Source organism: Dama dama, chromosome 10, assembly GCF_033118175.1.
Source record: "Dama dama isolate Ldn47 chromosome 10, ASM3311817v1, whole genome shotgun sequence".
In the NCBI taxonomy this organism is placed as follows: domain Eukaryota; kingdom Metazoa; phylum Chordata; class Mammalia; order Artiodactyla; family Cervidae; genus Dama; species Dama dama.
This window is the reverse complement of record NC_083690.1, coordinates 3,826,137-3,842,807: the sequence shown is the minus strand read 5'-3', so window position 1 is coordinate 3,842,807 and position 16,671 is coordinate 3,826,137. Positions and strand designations below refer to the sequence as shown.

At 56.1% G+C, this 16,671-nt stretch overlaps 1 protein-coding gene across 1 annotated transcript in view; it reads right to left on the bottom strand.

The window, feature by feature from the left end:
• PDPK1 (3-phosphoinositide dependent protein kinase 1) overlaps positions 1–16,671 on the bottom strand; it is a 62,864-nt gene that overhangs the window by 5,739 nt on the left and 40,454 nt on the right. The window contains exons 7-13 of the mRNA XM_061152621.1: positions 12,964–13,039; positions 9,484–9,552; positions 9,154–9,250; positions 8,075–8,248; positions 6,364–6,581; positions 1,141–1,198; positions 151–303 (exon numbers count right to left, since the gene is read on the bottom strand). Coding sequence (XP_061008604.1) covers positions 151–303; positions 1,141–1,198; positions 6,364–6,581; positions 8,075–8,248; positions 9,154–9,250; positions 9,484–9,552; positions 12,964–13,039 — 845 coding nt within the window. The remainder of the gene's footprint in view (positions 1–150; positions 304–1,140; positions 1,199–6,363; positions 6,582–8,074; positions 8,249–9,153; positions 9,251–9,483; positions 9,553–12,963; positions 13,040–16,671) is intronic.

The following is a 16,671-nucleotide window of genomic DNA, read 5'->3' as shown; positions in this document are numbered from 1 at the left end:
CGTGAACGCTGGGATCCCTGGCGCATGGGGAAGGGGGGACCACGACCCCCCACTCCACCTGCCCTGTTGGGCCACAGCATTTGGCCGCTCTGGATGGAAGCACAGAGGCCTGAGTGCCCGGCAAGGGAGAGCCCATGGGGACAAACTCACCGTGTGCACAAAGAAGGTTTTAAAATTCTTGGCCTCTGGTCGGAGTTCTTGTGACCATGGAATTTCACCTTTCAAGACTTTGTTGACAGGATCCACATAATACAAGTGTGGCCCTTCCGTGAGCAGCAACTGTCGTCGCCGTGCAAATAAACCCTGGGGCAAATGACAACAGGAAAGAAAGGACACTGCCCATTAAGGCTGAGAGCGGAGGCTGGGCGCTCCCGCTGCTGCTCGGATGCTGGACTGTCGGGGCGCTCCAGCATGGGGACCACCACCAGCCCCTGCCCACTGGCCTGGGACAGGAGCGGGCGCACCTCCCCCGACCAGGACCAGGCCCCTGAGTCAGATGGAAGTGGCGGCACGCCTGCTGGTGTGAGCCAGAACCCGACATGCAGGATGGGGCATCCTACTCTGGCTGCTGCGCGGGCGGGGCCGCACCCTGGCCCCCAGCGCCTGCCCTCAGCACCCAGGCCCTGCCGCTTCCCAGGCTCTCTGCTGCACGCCAAGGCCGAGTCCTGAATGCTGACCCCCCGCCCACCGCCTTCACAGAGGCTCTCGGGGCAGAGCAGCCCAGGGTGGGGAAGCCTGAGCCGACAAGGGCCCGCAGCAGCAGAGAGAGAATGTGCGCAGAGTCTGATATTTTTGGACGCGTTAACCCATTTAATTAATTCATAAAACAAAGTAAGATTTTCAAAAACAATCCTGATAAACTAATAAACAAATTGCTGGGATTTAAACAGAGGCTCCTCAACCAGACAGAAACCTTGACCTCACTGACCAACCCCAGCACTGGGCAGAAATCAGAACCCTGGCTCCCCAGTCAGCAACAAGAGGCCGAATTTCTGTCTGCCCAGCCTCCGTGTGCTCTCAAGAGGCCTCCCCGAGTGGCTGAGGCCGTCCTCAGTGCTGACATGCAGAGACGATCTCTGAGAAGGAGGAATGGGAGGAAGACACGGACGCTCAGGAAGGCGCCTCTGGACTCTAACTTACCTTCCGCTTGTCTACTGGACCCATTTTTAGTATTAAATTATTTTCTACAAACTGGTGCCTATGAAAAGAAGAAAACAAGGATCAGACACTCATGTCAGAGTCAGAAACTCTCCAAACTCCTCCCTCAGAACAAACTCCCCGAACTCTGTGACTCAATAAAGCCTCTCCCTTCAGAGACCCAAGCACACTCCAGTGAGGGGAGGAAACTGCAGATGCGCCTCAGCGCTCACACCGCACAGAACTGAGCCTGCCCGTGGGCCCGTGGCCACAGGCGCTGGCAGGACCCCAGCCTCGGCTCTCCTCAGCAGCGTCTGCTCAACAGGGGAAGGCATGGGCAGATGGCAAGAACACATGTGCTCACCACCTGGAAGCAAAGCTGGGGTGAAAGAGAGACTGCTGTTCTCACGTCACCACACCAAGCTGGGGCCCCGACATGGCACTCAGAAGCTACTGAGCTCTTTAGAATCACAAATCCCAAAAGAGTCAAGTCAGAAACTTGGTTTAAGAACATATCATCTGGTGTTTCTATCATAGTAACAAAGTACTTGCATCCAAACATGGCAGGAATTTAGAAGAAAAACTCCCAATCACAGACTCTGACTTAAAACATCTTAGTAACAAGCACCGGCCACTTTGACTCCTGGGACCTTAGTGTCTGCAGATTCTCTTCTTGGTTAAAGCTAGCCGTTACCACTTTATGTTTTGTCTGACTTGACCGAAATTCTTGATCTAAAGGTTCTACTGTAGAAACAGTGAAAGGCATAAGACACTTGTCACCTCACACAGTGAGGATCTTACCACAGAAGTGAACAGACCACCCACTTCCCTGACTCATCCTGGGACTGGCACACGCGTGAAGAGACCAGCCTGGCTGGGGGCCACATTCTCCTGTGAGTTTAACTGGCCTCCAGGTCTGCCCACCGAACCCACCAGGTAACACCCACTCCAGAGAGCCCACTAAACCAGGGCCCCCGACAAAGGACCCAGACCAGTTAAACTGACACGGCACCATGTGGATTTTGAAAACAACTTGAGATGATCAGATTATCTGATCTGATAACGGGGTTATGTGTGTGTATGTGTCCCTTACGGTCTTGTCCCAGGTGTGTGTGTGTGTGTATCTGTGTGTGTCCCCCGAGTACAGTCTAGTCCCAGGCATGTGTGTGCGTGTGTCCCCCGAGTACAGTCTCGTCCCAGGCTGGTCAAGGACCTCACCGCCAAGGCCCGCAGTTAACTGGGCAGCAGGGGCCGGGTCGCCCGGGAAGCCAGACAGGCATGAACAGCAGCAGCCTCCGCGGCCTCAGCAGGGACGGCATAAAAAGGTCACACAGGAGGAAGACCAGAGAGCAGGTGACAGCGGGCAAGCTTCGGTGGGAGGGACCCTTCTCTATGCTGAAAACAAGTCACCAAACAGAGTAACAGACACGATACAAGGGAACAAAAGGAACCTCTAACTACAGAAATAACCAGTTACAGGAAAATAGGCTGAAGACCTTCCGCAAATACAACCTACAGAGAGCCAACACCTGTGCTCCAGAATGCACACAAAGCGGCATAAAAGGGTTAAAACCTCGAGAGAAAGCTGAGCAAAGGACACGGACTGGAAATTCTCCCCAAAAAGTGAAATGGCCCCAAATTCTCCATGGCTCTAAACAAAGAAACCGAGCCCTACTCTTCTGGCATTCTTCTGGGGTGCACTGGGGTACTGTGACCGCGGGAGGGACTCCCAGGAATACCGCAGGAATCCCGCTCCCAGGAATTTACCCTCAGGACGAAAAGATAACAAAGAGAAGCATGCACGCTCACAGCAGGAACAGTCACGTCCGTGAACCTGCAGACGCAGGGCTGGCCATCTCCTGACGCAAGGCCTCTGGCCGCAAGCTCCCTCCCGGTTTCTCCCGAGACAGGAGAACCACGGTGGGCAGGGCAGGAGCAGCCCGAGCTGGGCGCAGGCTGGATGCGGCGGCCGCAGTGAGGCAGCCTAGGAGCAGCGTGCAGAGGGGCTGGGCAGCAGCCACAGCTCGGCAGCCCACTCACTCGGCTGACCCACCTGTTGGCCACCCTGAAACGTGTAAGGACTAAGGTAGCATTTTCATCTTTGACTTCCGAAAGTCAACCCCCACTTTCCTGAGGGGAGCGCCCCAGGCCCCACCCGCGCTGGCACCGCCTCTCTGGCAGCGTGCAGACCCAAGTCAGAGACACACCTGACTCTCAGCACGTAGGCGGTGTGTGGCCGCGGCTTTAACACGGCCCGTGCCCCACAGCCTCTGGCTTCCACCGCTCAGGTGCCAGCTGCCCACGTCACTTCACATGGGGTGACAGGGTAACCCCCCTTTCCTGACTCCAGAGCCAGTTCCCTCCTCCTCACCTTCTCCCACCTCACCCAGACCCTAAGAAGGCCCACCTCAAGGTCACTGGCGAGCCCGGGCCACTGAAGAAGGACTGTCAGCCAGCCACGGCCCCGAGGCGGCTCCACAGGCCCCGCGGTGGGGCCCCCACACCAGGCTGCCAGGCAGAGGAGGGAGGGCCAGGCAGCCATGGCCAGCTCACTCCAAGTGCCCTCTCTGAAGCCTTTAGGGCGTGAGGCCCCTTTATGCTTTCAACTTTACGAAAATCCCAAAGGGCTCGCCTTCAATTGGGTCAGATGCGTTGACACTTATGTGTAAGAAATTAAAACAGATTTCAAACGTTTAGCTCATTAAAAGATGAAATAAATCCACCCCATATTAATATAAATGATTTCATTTTAAAAATAACTTCTTTCAAAACAAAGGTAATTAACGAGACGCATTACGCTGCTGTATGTTCTGCAAACCCCTCTAACACCCAGCTCCACAGGGAGCTGGGTTTTCCTGTCCGTCCCTGCCTTCACTCTGCTGTTGGCGTCCAGGCTGAAGCACACAAAGACCTCAGAGGAGCACTTTAACGCCTCCCAGGTATCTGTGGGCATCTTCTTTGACACTACACTTGAAGTCTCCGACTGTCGTTTCTTACAGGTTAGCTGCCACGTGGAATCCAAATCCCCAGGAATGAAGTTTTCATACTCCGTGACATCAGAACCCACCCATCACCTTGCACTGTGATTAGATCCTCCGCCCTGACATGGTCTGACAGCACCCAAAACTGGTCATCTGAAAAATACCGATTCGCTGAGTTATGGAGATCTTCCGAATCCTGACAAATTTCATTCTATGATATCAACAAATCAATCCACAAACATCACTACCTTTCTCCTCAAAAGTCTTTTAAGCACTGGGAAGATGTCAAGCTCACAGTGACGGGTAAAGCTTCCCCAAATTCTAATTTTCACTTGAAGGTTGTGATTTTATCATTGGTAACAAACGCTAGCAGTTGTTTTCCTTGTAGTTACAGGCTCATTCCATTCATTTCCCAGAACACTGGTTGAACAGCTGAGTGAATAACCCCAACTGGCAGGTAGACCTTCCAGTGGAAATGGGCGTCCAGGAGCAGACCAGTCACCCAGCTCCCAGCGAGTTCAGCACACAGAGCCCGTCTTGAGCGGTCTCGTCCTGGAGGCAGGGGCAGCAGGAGGCGTTCTGCAGGCCTCTCATCCGCTCCACAGCACACTCCCCAGATGTGTCCTCCCTGCTTGTCTTCCTCTGCCTGTGACCAGTGGCTGTAAGAGCCTGCTCCTCCCACACGGCCTGGCCCTGCGGCCGGCGGGTCTGCCCACAACTGCTCTGGCACTATCACTACACGGCCACACATTTGTTCCAGAACAAATCGTGACATTCAAAAGGGGTGCTCAACACAGACTGTCTCACACACTGCGCTTCCTGCCAAGCACACAGGGAAAACAGAAAAGAACACTTTCTTTGATGGCAAGCTGGGGCAAGCACCAGACAGACGCCAGCAAAGTAGTGAGTGCAGTCACACTGGAGTTCTGTCCACCTGCAAGGGAAGAGGACCACGTGGAGGCAGAGACACCAACTCTCTCCCCATGTCAGCAGCCACATCTTCAATCCAGTGAGTCACGGACCATGCTCATGGCCCCAGTGGCTGTCAGCAGGGCCAGTGGCCTGAGACTCTCTGGACTCTCAGCACTCCGCCACACCTAACTCCAGGCTAAGGCGCTCCAGGGGCTTCACGATCTCTGGGTTGGAAAGAGCTTGTCACGTGTCACTTACAACATTCCATTCCTTTATCTCTGAAATTCTGAGTGACTGGTCTCCAGATGCTGCTGCAACTTCTCGGGCACCAAAACAGCAACGAGACTGTTCACAGACACAGCACAGCAGGTTGCTCAGGCCCCACAGCAGGGAGAGCAGCGTCTGTTTCATACAGCTGCGCCCAGTTTCTCTGGAGCGGATTCCTCCCTCCCACGATTCAGAGAACTCAGGGTCTACCTCTTGGCCCCGCAGAGGCTCCTCTCTGCCCGTGTGAAAGGTGAAACCACGAAAATGCTTGAAGACAATGTCCAGGCAGAGAACCTCTTCTCAACGGGACCAAGACGGAAAGCAGAAAAGAAACACACCAACTGGTTTGACTTTGTAAGAATTTGCAACTTCCCCTCCCAAAAATAAGATGCACAAATAGAATGAAAAAATAAACTGAAGAAAAATGCTTTCTCAAAATAAACAAGGAACAGTCTTCATATCCAAGGCACTGAAAAGCCAATTTTCAAAAGATGCAAAATGTACCCCCAAAAAGGATCAAAGAACACAAAAGTACCTCAAAAAATAAATACAAGTGGCCAACACACATGGAAGAGGTATGCCCCGACCAGAATACAGGCGCCCGCTCACACAGCCCATTTCTAGAGCAGCCAGACGCTCAAGGGCAGACGGGCCCTCGGGAAACGGAGGTTCGCCGTGGACACAGAGCACCGACTTCTTAAATAGGCACACCCCCACCCGCCACTTCAGGGCGCACCGTGAAAGACACAAATGAGGAAAGCCACATGCAGAGGGTCATCTGGAGCAGCAAAAACTCGGGACATCCTAAACATTCCACCAGGGGGTGGTGGTTATTCACATCACAGCAATCCCAGTCCAACCACATTGCTGGCGTGCCTGGCGTGCTGAGCCCCAGGGGGGCCAACCCCACACAGCCCCCAGCCAACGCACCAAACGCCCACTTCCAGTTCGGCGCTTCGAGGGTTGGGTCCTCATGTGCAAAAGGCAGCTGCGCGTGACGGGGCCCTGACGGCAGCGGGGACAAAGGGCGGGACCCGCGGTGCTGCTCACGCCTATGCGTCCTTACCAAGGGTTTCCGCTGGCCTGCTTCTCCAACAACAACCTCTTCTCGTCTTCAGAAAACTGCAAGTCCAGTTCAAAGGAGTTCGTGTCCAGGTCGTGGATGTACTGCTCGATGTTGCTGCCCGCCCGCTGGGGTGGCCCCGCGTCCACGGCCGACAGGGAGTGTGAGGAGGACGACGCAGACACCTGCATGCAGCCGAACTGGCTCAGGAGGTTGTCGTACTGCGGGGAGGGCAGGCGGTGAGCGCGGCACCCGGCTCCTGGCTCCCCTCCGCCCCCAGGGTCCCGGCCCCCTGCCCTGGAGGGAACCCCGTGGCCCATGCCCCGAAGGTCGAGGCCCTGGGGAGACAAGCTGCCGACCATGGCCCCGCTCGGAGTACCCTGACCAGTACGGGCCACTCAGACTTCTCCTCACTGCACAGCTGGCCACCAAGCCTCAGGCTGGGCCCGGCCTGCCCTGCGCCCCGCTTCTGACAGCAACCTCAGAAGCTGTTCACCCTTGAGAGAGGCGCTTATCTTCAGTCCTGACCTACAGGAAGGGGAGAGCCAGGACCTGGGCCTGCTGACCTCTGTGGGTCCCATGCCGCCCTGCAGGTCAGAATTAAGGTGGCAACACCAGAGCTCTCACCCTGGTAAACACGATGAGACAGCAGACAGAGGGCCTGCACACGACACGCAGCAGTGTATGCATGCCCTGTGGAGCCAAGGTCCCTGGGCACTGAGATCAGAGACAACTCCTCCCTCGGAGCCCAGCCAGCGGAGTGTGGCCCTCTGTGGGACCCCCCCGCCGCCACAGGCCCTGGGGACCCTGCCCATGCCAGCATCAGGGCTCAAGGGCCTGGTTGGCCATTAGGGCCAGGGAGGAAGTCCTCTGCGTGTGCAAAGGCCGCGGACAGCTGGAGCCAGTGAGACAGGGAAGCAGACCGGAGAGGGGGCACAGATGACGCCCCACGTCTGGCTCTCCTTGAGTCTGAGCATAAAGGATATTTTAGGGCAAAAGAAGGGGGATGTGCCGCTTTAAACGGTGTGGAAGACATGAAAAGGCACTCTTGATCTCCAGGAGGCGATGCCTGTTGTAATTTTAACTCAGCTGTGAGTGACTTTTAAGATAAACTCTAGAATTCCCCAATCAACAGAGGTGGAGTGCTATTATGATGACTGGTTACAAGCCACAATGACAGAAATCACACCAGAAAAATGGACTGTGGCTGACAATAAAAACATCTGAACGTGCACATGAACACAACCTTCCCCAGGAGAGTTAAGGAACCAAGGAGACCAAGGACCTCTGCTGCCCACCCCTCAGGCCTGGCATCGGGTGCTAAGAGCTGACGGCAACCAGAGTCTATCCTCAACGCTATGTCCCCTGAAAGCTCAAAGCAGCAGTGCCCAGGGATCTGGGAAATACAGGGAGCATTCCAGAATGTCTTCAGATACACAATTATACAGACACCAGCCAAAACCCAAAGACAGAAGCCCACCAGAACTGGTGCCCAGGCTCTAGTCCAATCCCTTTGAGCAAAAATTAACTAGAGGAAAGGAGAAAGGGACGCACGCGGCCCAGGGCCTGGCACTCTGTGCTCGGGGTGGACGGAAGCCTCTTCAGTCCCAGTGGGGCCCTCGAGGCCACAGTATTCAGCGCCCTCCGCCACGGATCTCCACGGGCTCTTGCTTCAGCCACTGTCCCACCCCCAGGGACGCCCCTGGCGGCTCACGTTGCCATAGCAGTCCTCGTCATCCTCCGACATGGCCGGCAAGTAAGCCGTGAGCTTCGGGGGCGTCTGCTGATGCAAGTCCTCCCACGTGATGGACTCAAAGAACGGGTGGGCTTTCAGAGGGCCATACCCCTCCATTTCTTCACAGCCTAATCGTTTTGTGGCATCTAAAACCTGAAACAGCAGTCGAGACACATCAGCATTGGGGTTAAAACACAATTCTGACCAAAAAAAACTCTTCTGAGCAGTTCTCAATTCTTGGGGTCTCTTGGAACTTGGAAGGACATGGAGGGCTGTGGACAACGGAGTCACCCTGAGGGATCCTTTCACTTTTCTGGAGTCTCTGCCCCTCCTCACACAGGACATAAATCACGACATTAAAAGTTCATGGATAGTGGCAAGTATCCTCTTAAAATCCTAAAACAAGAAAAAGAGGAACTCACTGGCTTCAATAAGAGAATGAAGAGTTCATGCAGAGGGCTCCAAGGGACCTCAGCATCTGACTGCCCCCAGCTCCATGGAGGACGCAGGCCTCCCTCACTGAGGACAGAGCAGGAGGGCCAGGCGGGCAGGGGCAGACGGACCCCTCTCGCCCAGATCAAGCAAAGGGAAGGTATGCAGCCAACACACACCAGAGGAAGGACACTGCAGTTTCCAGAACACACAGACAGACACTCCCTTCCCGGGCACCCGGTCCCTGTGCTGACATCTGACACCTCGCGGACCTGACTCCAAGGCAGACACCCACCAACGTCGCTGGGCGGAACTGACACCACCAGCCACGCAGCACAGCCAGCCCCAGCGCCCCGCAACCTAAAGTGCTGCGTGTGCTGGCGAGCAACCGCAGAGTGCTAGAGTAACTTCCTGTCTCACTAAGGTCAAAAATCAGATAGCTGGGAACTGAAAAGGCCTGACAGGAAGAGACTGAAGACACGCATCTACCTACAACCATTATCTACCCTCAAACGCCCTTCATTAAACACGGTGCCGCCAGGGAAAGCCCCTCTGACCACAAGATGAGAGGGACTCAGGGTGTGGCTACTGGATAAGCTCACCAGAAGAAAATGCAAAACATTTACCAGAAGTTTTTCCACAAGATCTCTTGCCTTAGGAAAGAATTTTTCAGGGAAGTCATACTCCAACTTAATGATCTTCTGAAATATAAGATACTCATTTCTGTAAAACAAGAAAAGCCGTCATTCTGGGTCGGGGCACACAGACCCCAGCCCATCCCAGGACAGAGCTGCACCCCACCGGGCACAGCCGGCTCCCTCTCCCGCAGAGAGCCACCGCGGTCACTAAAGAGCCATCACGACGCCCGCGCCCCACCCCCCCCCCCACCAGGACCGCCCTCTCCCCTCCATCAGGCTGCTGCGAAGGGCTGGCCAGAGCCGGGCAGGGTCTCTTACCCGGCTCGGAACGGAGGCAGTCCTGCCACAAGCTGGTATATGATGCATCCAAGTGCCCAAAGGTCTGAACTTTATGGGAAGAGAAAACACAGAAGAGTGACATTTGTAACACTTTAGCGGTGAGCAGAGCTCACGTCCCTCCGTCTGTTCACACCACCCGAGTCAGCATCTCACCCCTTCCTCTCCTTTAAAACCAGGTCAGTGTGCGGTGGGAACCTCGCTTGCTCTGGGCTCCCCTTGAGGGGGCCTCCCTGCTGGTCTGGTACCAGAGGGTCCGGCACACACCACAGGCGCCGCTGGGCCAGGCCAGGTGCCTCCCTTGGGGGCAACCAGTGCCCCCACAGGCCTGGCCTGGCCTGACCAGGGAGCAGTGGTCACTCCTGAGGGCAGCAGCCACTGGCAGAAAAGCCCTCCTCCAGGGCCAGGGAGGGCACAGGCTCAGAGTCCCTCCTCAGTCACCATCGCCCCGAGGACACGGACACTGTTCGCGTCAGGCCCGTACGGAGCACTTCTCTTCCCCGGCCTGGACTCAGGCGCACAGCCCGCCCCTCGTGAGCATTTCAACCACACACTCGGAAAGCCACCCTGGGGCTCTGAGCTTCCATAACCAGCTGCAGGAACCCTGGAGGGGCCGCCCCGCTCCCACCCACGCCCTCCTCTCAGGGCATCACAGTCCTCACTGAGAACTATTTTGCATACTTTATTTCCTCTGCAAGTTCTGCATTCTATTCCCAGCTCAGCTCTAGGAAAGCACCAAGAGGCAACTGGCCCTGCATGGCCAGCTGCCGCCCTGCAAGCCCTAAGCATACGAGGCTCGTGGGGTGCTGGACACAGGCAGCTCCTGGAAGAGGCCACACCGGGCATTCCGAAGACGAGCTCATAGGTCGTGGGCAAGACAATGGGCCGGTTACAGAGCTGGGGGCCTCAGTGGAGGCCAGCACGGCAGGCAGATGAAGGACTCGATATGAGTTAAAAATGCCACAAATCAGAAATCTGAGTCACAACACACAGGTGGGGTGAAGGCATGTTAAAAACAAATGTGCATTCTCAATAACTAGCTTTTAACACTTGGCATTCTCTGCTGTCTGGTGTAGTTAAGAGAGGGAGCTACACAAGCAAACGCCGACAGAAAAGCATCAGCCTTGTGCTGTGACGGTGTCCAGAAACGGGGGGGGGGGGGGGGGGGGGGGGGGGGCCGGGCTGTGTGCGTGTCAGGGGGCTGCCTCCCTAGCTGTCCCGGGTCATCTGCAGGGAGCAAGACTGCTAGCAGAACCAGCTACGGGCTAACCTTCCACAAGCGTCTTATCATTTAATGTTTTTTAATATGATGAAAACTAAAAGGGGAAGCCAGTGAACATTTCTGGAAAGCAGTATGCACCAGTGATTTTTTTTAAATGCTCAGTTAAACCAAGTCACTCTATTCTTGAAATTCAAAGCAGACCACGGGGCAGTGCGGCGCCCGGCCTTGGGAGGTGCAGCCTGACGCGACAAGGGAGGAACCACAGCGAAGCTGGATGAACTACACCCAGGTCATAGGTGAGGAGACCACACAGCTCTTCAGAGATTTCTGCCAACACTGTGGGGGACATGGGAGACGTCCATCAGCTAATCGCAGAGAGTGTGATTCAAAACTGGTCATTCAGTGTGATTCCAGCTGCACAAGAACTGCGTAAACACATATGCAACACAGAGAAAAAAGGAGCTGGAGAGACGGACGCACCGATCTGTGAGTGCAGGTGGGCTGGGGACTGTGAGGGAGTTTTCTTTGCTCTTGTTTTGACTGCTCCCCTTAAGGAATCTCGTTCCCCAACCAAGGACTGAAACCGGGCCACAGCAGCGCAAGTGCTGAATCCTAACCCCTAGACTACCAGGGAACTCCCTATTAACTGCTTTTTTTAAGTCTTCGTATTTTCTATGAATTCTTTATAATGAAAAGGTATCATTTTTACAATCAGGAAAAAAAAATTCTTAACTATTTTTAAGTATCACATGCCTTTAAGAATCAAAAGCATAAAGGATACCCACTGGCATGTCCTTCACGGTCCTGGTGTAGCCCTTGCCCCACAGACAGCCAGTTGTCCACACCCTGCGTGTCCTTCTAGAGGTTTAAACGCACAGACAAGCGACCCTGTGCCCTCCTCTCCCTCAGCAGAGCCTGGAGACCTTCCTCTATCAGCGCTGAGAGCTTCCTCTTTCTAAAAGTGACCCCAACGAGAGGAAAAGCCAGTTCCTGGCCAGCAGGGACACACTGGAGAGTCTGGCTGAGCGCGCCTGGAGGAGGGCTCCTCAGCAGAGCCCGGGACCCATCGTCCTCGCTGGGGCCTTCACACTGTGGGATGCTGGGCAGCACCCCCGGCTCCACCCAGTGCCTCCCCCTGTGAAGTGTGACATCAGAACTGTCCAGACCAGAAGTGCCCTGGCGGGCGGAACTGCCCCACGGGGCAGCCCTGGCCCACAACAGCGCCTGGCCACAGGAAGAGCTCCAAGTCTGCTGATTCAGTAAACAAAACAAACAACAGAGTCCAGCAACTGCTAAAACGGCCAAGTTTTCCTAACGTCCTGCTGCCCATCATGTCTGTGCCCTGTGGGTCCATCCACTCCCTGAGAGTTTCTGAAAAGCCTTCAGGCTCAGAAACAGCTGCTGTGCCCAGAACCATCCTCACCTCTGCTGCCTCTGGCAGTGGCTCGCCACGCCAGAAGGCGGCCGTGCAGCCCATAGGCGCAGACACTGGCCGTTGGGCCCTGGTCAGCTCCGATGGTGCCAGCGGGCCGAGGGCCTGGCCCAGGGCAGGAAGAGCCGAAAAGGTCTCACCACAGAACTTGTCCCCGAACGCTGACGGCCCACTCCTACCGCCGCCTCTGCGTCCTCACCGCCTCCCAGACGCCCCCAGCCCCAGGCCATCAGCGCCCACCTGCTTTACCTCCACTGTCTGTCACCAACCCTCTCCACGCTCCAGACCTCCCTCTGGGAACAGCATCCCAGCCCCCGCACCTCTCATTTCCACAACTGAGGCCTCCGTCCGGGTCCTCCAAGCTGTGGCCACCGCCAGGCCCGGCTCCTGGAGGGCCGACCGGGCCCACCTGCACTCTGCAGAGCGTGGCGCACTCAGCAGCTGGCCTGAGCAGAGGCGGCACCAAGGCCCCCGGGCTCCCGGCCACGGCAGGAAGCCTCAGGTCAATAGACAGACCTGCTGGCCACGCTGTTCCCCACTGCACAGTCAAGAGCTCCTATAGGAGCAAGACCAAATCTCAGAGCATAAAAGTAACCACCACCCAGAAGGATAAGCAGTGACAATAAAGTTAACAAGCAGGTTATCAAAGGAAAGATACTGGTTAAAAGGCAAAATGCTAACTTCTTCCAAAGGAGGCTCGGCTAGGTAAAGGCCATGAAAGGCATTCTCTTAACTACTGATTTCACCTGAAAGAAGTATCAGCTACTTTAGAGGAGAGAGAAGCATGGGTCAGAGGAAAGCAGGTTACCTCTTACAGGCCGATTTCTCTGTGAGCAGCTCTGGAGAGACATACTGGGCTGTTCCCACAAACGAGTTGGCCCTGGCTGATGAGAAGAGGGGAGAGGAGACGGTCATGCTGAGACAGCGCTTCCACCGCGGATGCTGCCATCGGCGTTCACCTCTCAGGACGCCGCGGTCACCAGCCATCCGCCTGTACCCTCCTGAGAGTGGGACTTGTTGGGGCCCCACCCCCACATCCCCTTCTGGGGCCCACCCCCACCCCAAGGCTCCCAGGTGGCCCTGACTCCAGGCAGCCCTCCGACCCGCCCTTCTCCCGCCCACACACTGGAGTGGCCCTTGCCCAGTGTGCTCCCATCTGCTCACTGCTGGAGCCGGAGTGCCTAAACCAGCCTTTCACACACGCAGCGTGTGGCCAGGACTGGACCCCCCGGCAGGGAGACCCCCTCCTCGTAACAACAGCTGAGGGAGCCGAGGGGCCAGAAGGGGAATAAGACTCAGGCGGCCCATCCCCCTTCCAACATTCTGTCCCCTCTAGTCCTAGACTGTGCGAGCAAGGCTCTCCAAGGTCAACTGCAGCCCTGCAGGGTCTGGTGCCGGACCCACCCATCACGGCCGTGAGGAGGCGAGACGCCGCGTCACCCTAGGAGATCCTGGGGCTCCTCCCCAGCTGGCAGCCCTGACAGAGCTGCACCGTGGGCACAGCCAGTCCGTGCGCCCCCTGCCCCTACCCCGGAGGCATGCCCGTGATGGGTGTGAACAGCCGCTCTTGGCCTTGCCCACAGCCAGAGGACACGGGGCTGGGGATTCCCGTGAGCGCCCCACCGTCAAGTACTGTCACCCCACTGGTGGGTCCCCAGGGACACCCACGGCACCGGTCCCTACAACAGGTCCCCGCAGGGCAACAGCGCCCAGCTCAACACCACAGGCTCCAGACACACCAGGCCGTTTCATCTGGCCTGACCCTCTGAGGTCAAGCTGACTTTTCCTTCACCATCTTTAATAACCTGGGCTAGAAACTACCGGTCTCTCTGTTCACCTTTCCTGAGCCGACCTGGGAAGTGTGCCAGGCGCAACATTACATGCCAACCACTGAGAGGGCTCTGGCCCCGCAGGCTCACCTGGAGTAAGACAACGCCAAGGACAGGAACGGGCGCTGGGCGAGCGGCCCGCCTGCTGGCCCCCTGCCTCAGCTGTGGACAACTGGCTCCTGGACAGAGGGGTGGGAAGTGGCTGCCGTCACCAAGGGGACAGAAGCCAGGGGTGCACCTAAGCATGCTGCCGGGGCATCAGACAGCCCCTCACCAGGACCTCTCCAAGCCCACAGGCCCAAGGGCCGCAACAATGCTCTCTCAGACACGAGCTCTGGCCCCGCACGCCACAGGGGCAGCCGGCCTGGTGCGGGGCTGCTCTAGAGCCGGGGAGGCAGGACGGCAGGGAGCGCCTTCTCGTCTCTCCTTCTCGAAGCCCACCACCTGCTCCACCCAGAGCTCCAGTCCGGGGGCCATGCTGCATCCCCGCACAGGCTGAAGGCTCTGTCCTGGGTGCCTCAGCTCGGGCCCCCCTCAAACAGCCTGATGGGGTGCGGCTGCCTGTGGCAAATCTGCCACACCCGTGCTATGTCTGCCCACAGCTGGAGTCTTCACCGCGCACAAGTACAAATAACCTAATACCAGAATGGAAAGGCAAAAACACCCAGGGCCGATGGCCACACCACTTCTGCATGCAACGGTCTGCTGCCCACTGGCCACAGTGCCCCACCTGCCATCCCTGGGGGGGGCACCCAGCAGGGCTTCCCATGGGGGAGACCTCCTGCCTGCATCCAACGACCTCCAAAGGCAGAGGCTAAAGAGCAGAGACAAAGCCGCCCTGCTGCCTCCTCCCTCTTTGTTCCCAGGTTTGGTCTCCAGGCCCTGGAACCACCAGCGCCTCCCCAGGGAAGAAAGGAGAGCTGGGGATTCTTACTCCTGGCCCACCCCCAAGCCACAGCGCCCCCACCCCAGACACGCCCACAACAGAGGCCCCACACCTCCTCCCAGCGCCCTCCTGGGGCCGAGGGGCGCTCAGTCCCACAGAGGGATCCAGCTTCTTAGGGCCCGGTGACCTGTGACTGGTCCCCGAGGCCAGGGACTCTTCTGTAGCCACCAGGACCAGGATACACCAAGAGCTCGGAGATGATTGCAAGAGGAAGACAGCACAGCAGGAGCCGAAGCCAAGTGAAACCCTTCAACCTCACAATGAATCAGACATGTTAGTGAACACGCGACAGCCCATCAAACCAGCAACGACGAGAGAGAAGGAAAATACACAGTGCTGACCAGGATGTGAGGAGGAAGACCTTGCAGTGCTACTGGTGGGAATGTGAAATGACGTGACTTTGGGGAGCAATTTTCCAACAAACATCAAAAGCCACAGAGAAGAGGCAGGTTTGCCCTCTGACCCCGCAGTTCCCCTTCTGGCACCTGATCCTCCAGGATGAAGTCAGCATGGACAGCAGGACAAAAACACAACCCTTTGGGGGCTGGGCCTGCACAAGATACTTCACCCGGGCAGTGTTTCTGCTCTTCATAATAATCCTGCAATTCTTCTACGATTTATTTTTTTTAATGCTACTATTAAAAAGCTCTAGAAATACACTTTATATGAAAAGATAAGCATTACACATAATTAAATAATTCAGGCTTTCACAAAGTATGCAGAGGCATTGATGCTTTGCCATAGCTACATTCTGCACAAAACAAGTGGACTGGACACACACCCCCACTGCACAGCAGGGCTTTAAAGAGCAAATCGCGATGGCACCGGACCGTGCTGATGTTGCTGCCACTGCGCTAAGTTTTCTGGGCCTACGTCTGCTTGTCTCCTGCCACCCTTGCTGCTTCCTCTTCCCAGGAGCCCCACCTTCTTAAAGGGACTCCACGACCCTGGGGGTGTACTGAGTCACCCCCCAGGAAAGGAACTCTTTCACTAGAGATGAATCACTCCTCCACAGTATGGAAAAGAACTCCTGTCCTCAGAATGATGTTCTGAAGATATAAAGTAAAATATATAAGACTATATACATAACGAAAGTATCAAAATATTAAAGTAATAAATGCATAAGGTACCAGTGTCTGGTTTTTTTTTTTTAATGCGCTAACAAGATCCGGCGGTGAGCACAAACAACAGACCAGGACTCTGTGCTGACCGGGACAGGACACGCAAACATCTGTGGTTTCTAGTGACAGACGTCTGCTCCCACCTTCATAACTGAAAAAAATGCTCCATTTCACTGAAAGGTTAGTGAAAACAAGGACTGTTCTCAAATAGCAGGTTTCTATCTGCAACTCAGGTAAGAGCCCGAGAGAGCATGAGCAAACCACAGAGATAATCTAGTTACATCCCCTGGAAGTTCAGAGATCAGCCAGAGGGCAAACTCCCCCAGGCCCTGGAGACCAGGCCCAGAACCACTTCCCCAGGGCCACAGGGTCAGGCCAAAGGAGGAGGGTTTGAGCTGGGTTCTCATCTCCACCCTCCAAACGATTCAAGACACCTGTCCGGTACCCTGGGCTGGGAACCACTCTAGCCACCACAGGTCTGCAAGTCGGACCCCAAGGTGCCAGTGAGGGTAGAGGGACCAGACATGCTGCTGAGGTCCGAAGACACCCACACTCTCTCCAAAGCCAAAAGTGCAGACTGCCACTGTCTTACCCACGAACCCACATGTGAGGCAAAGCAA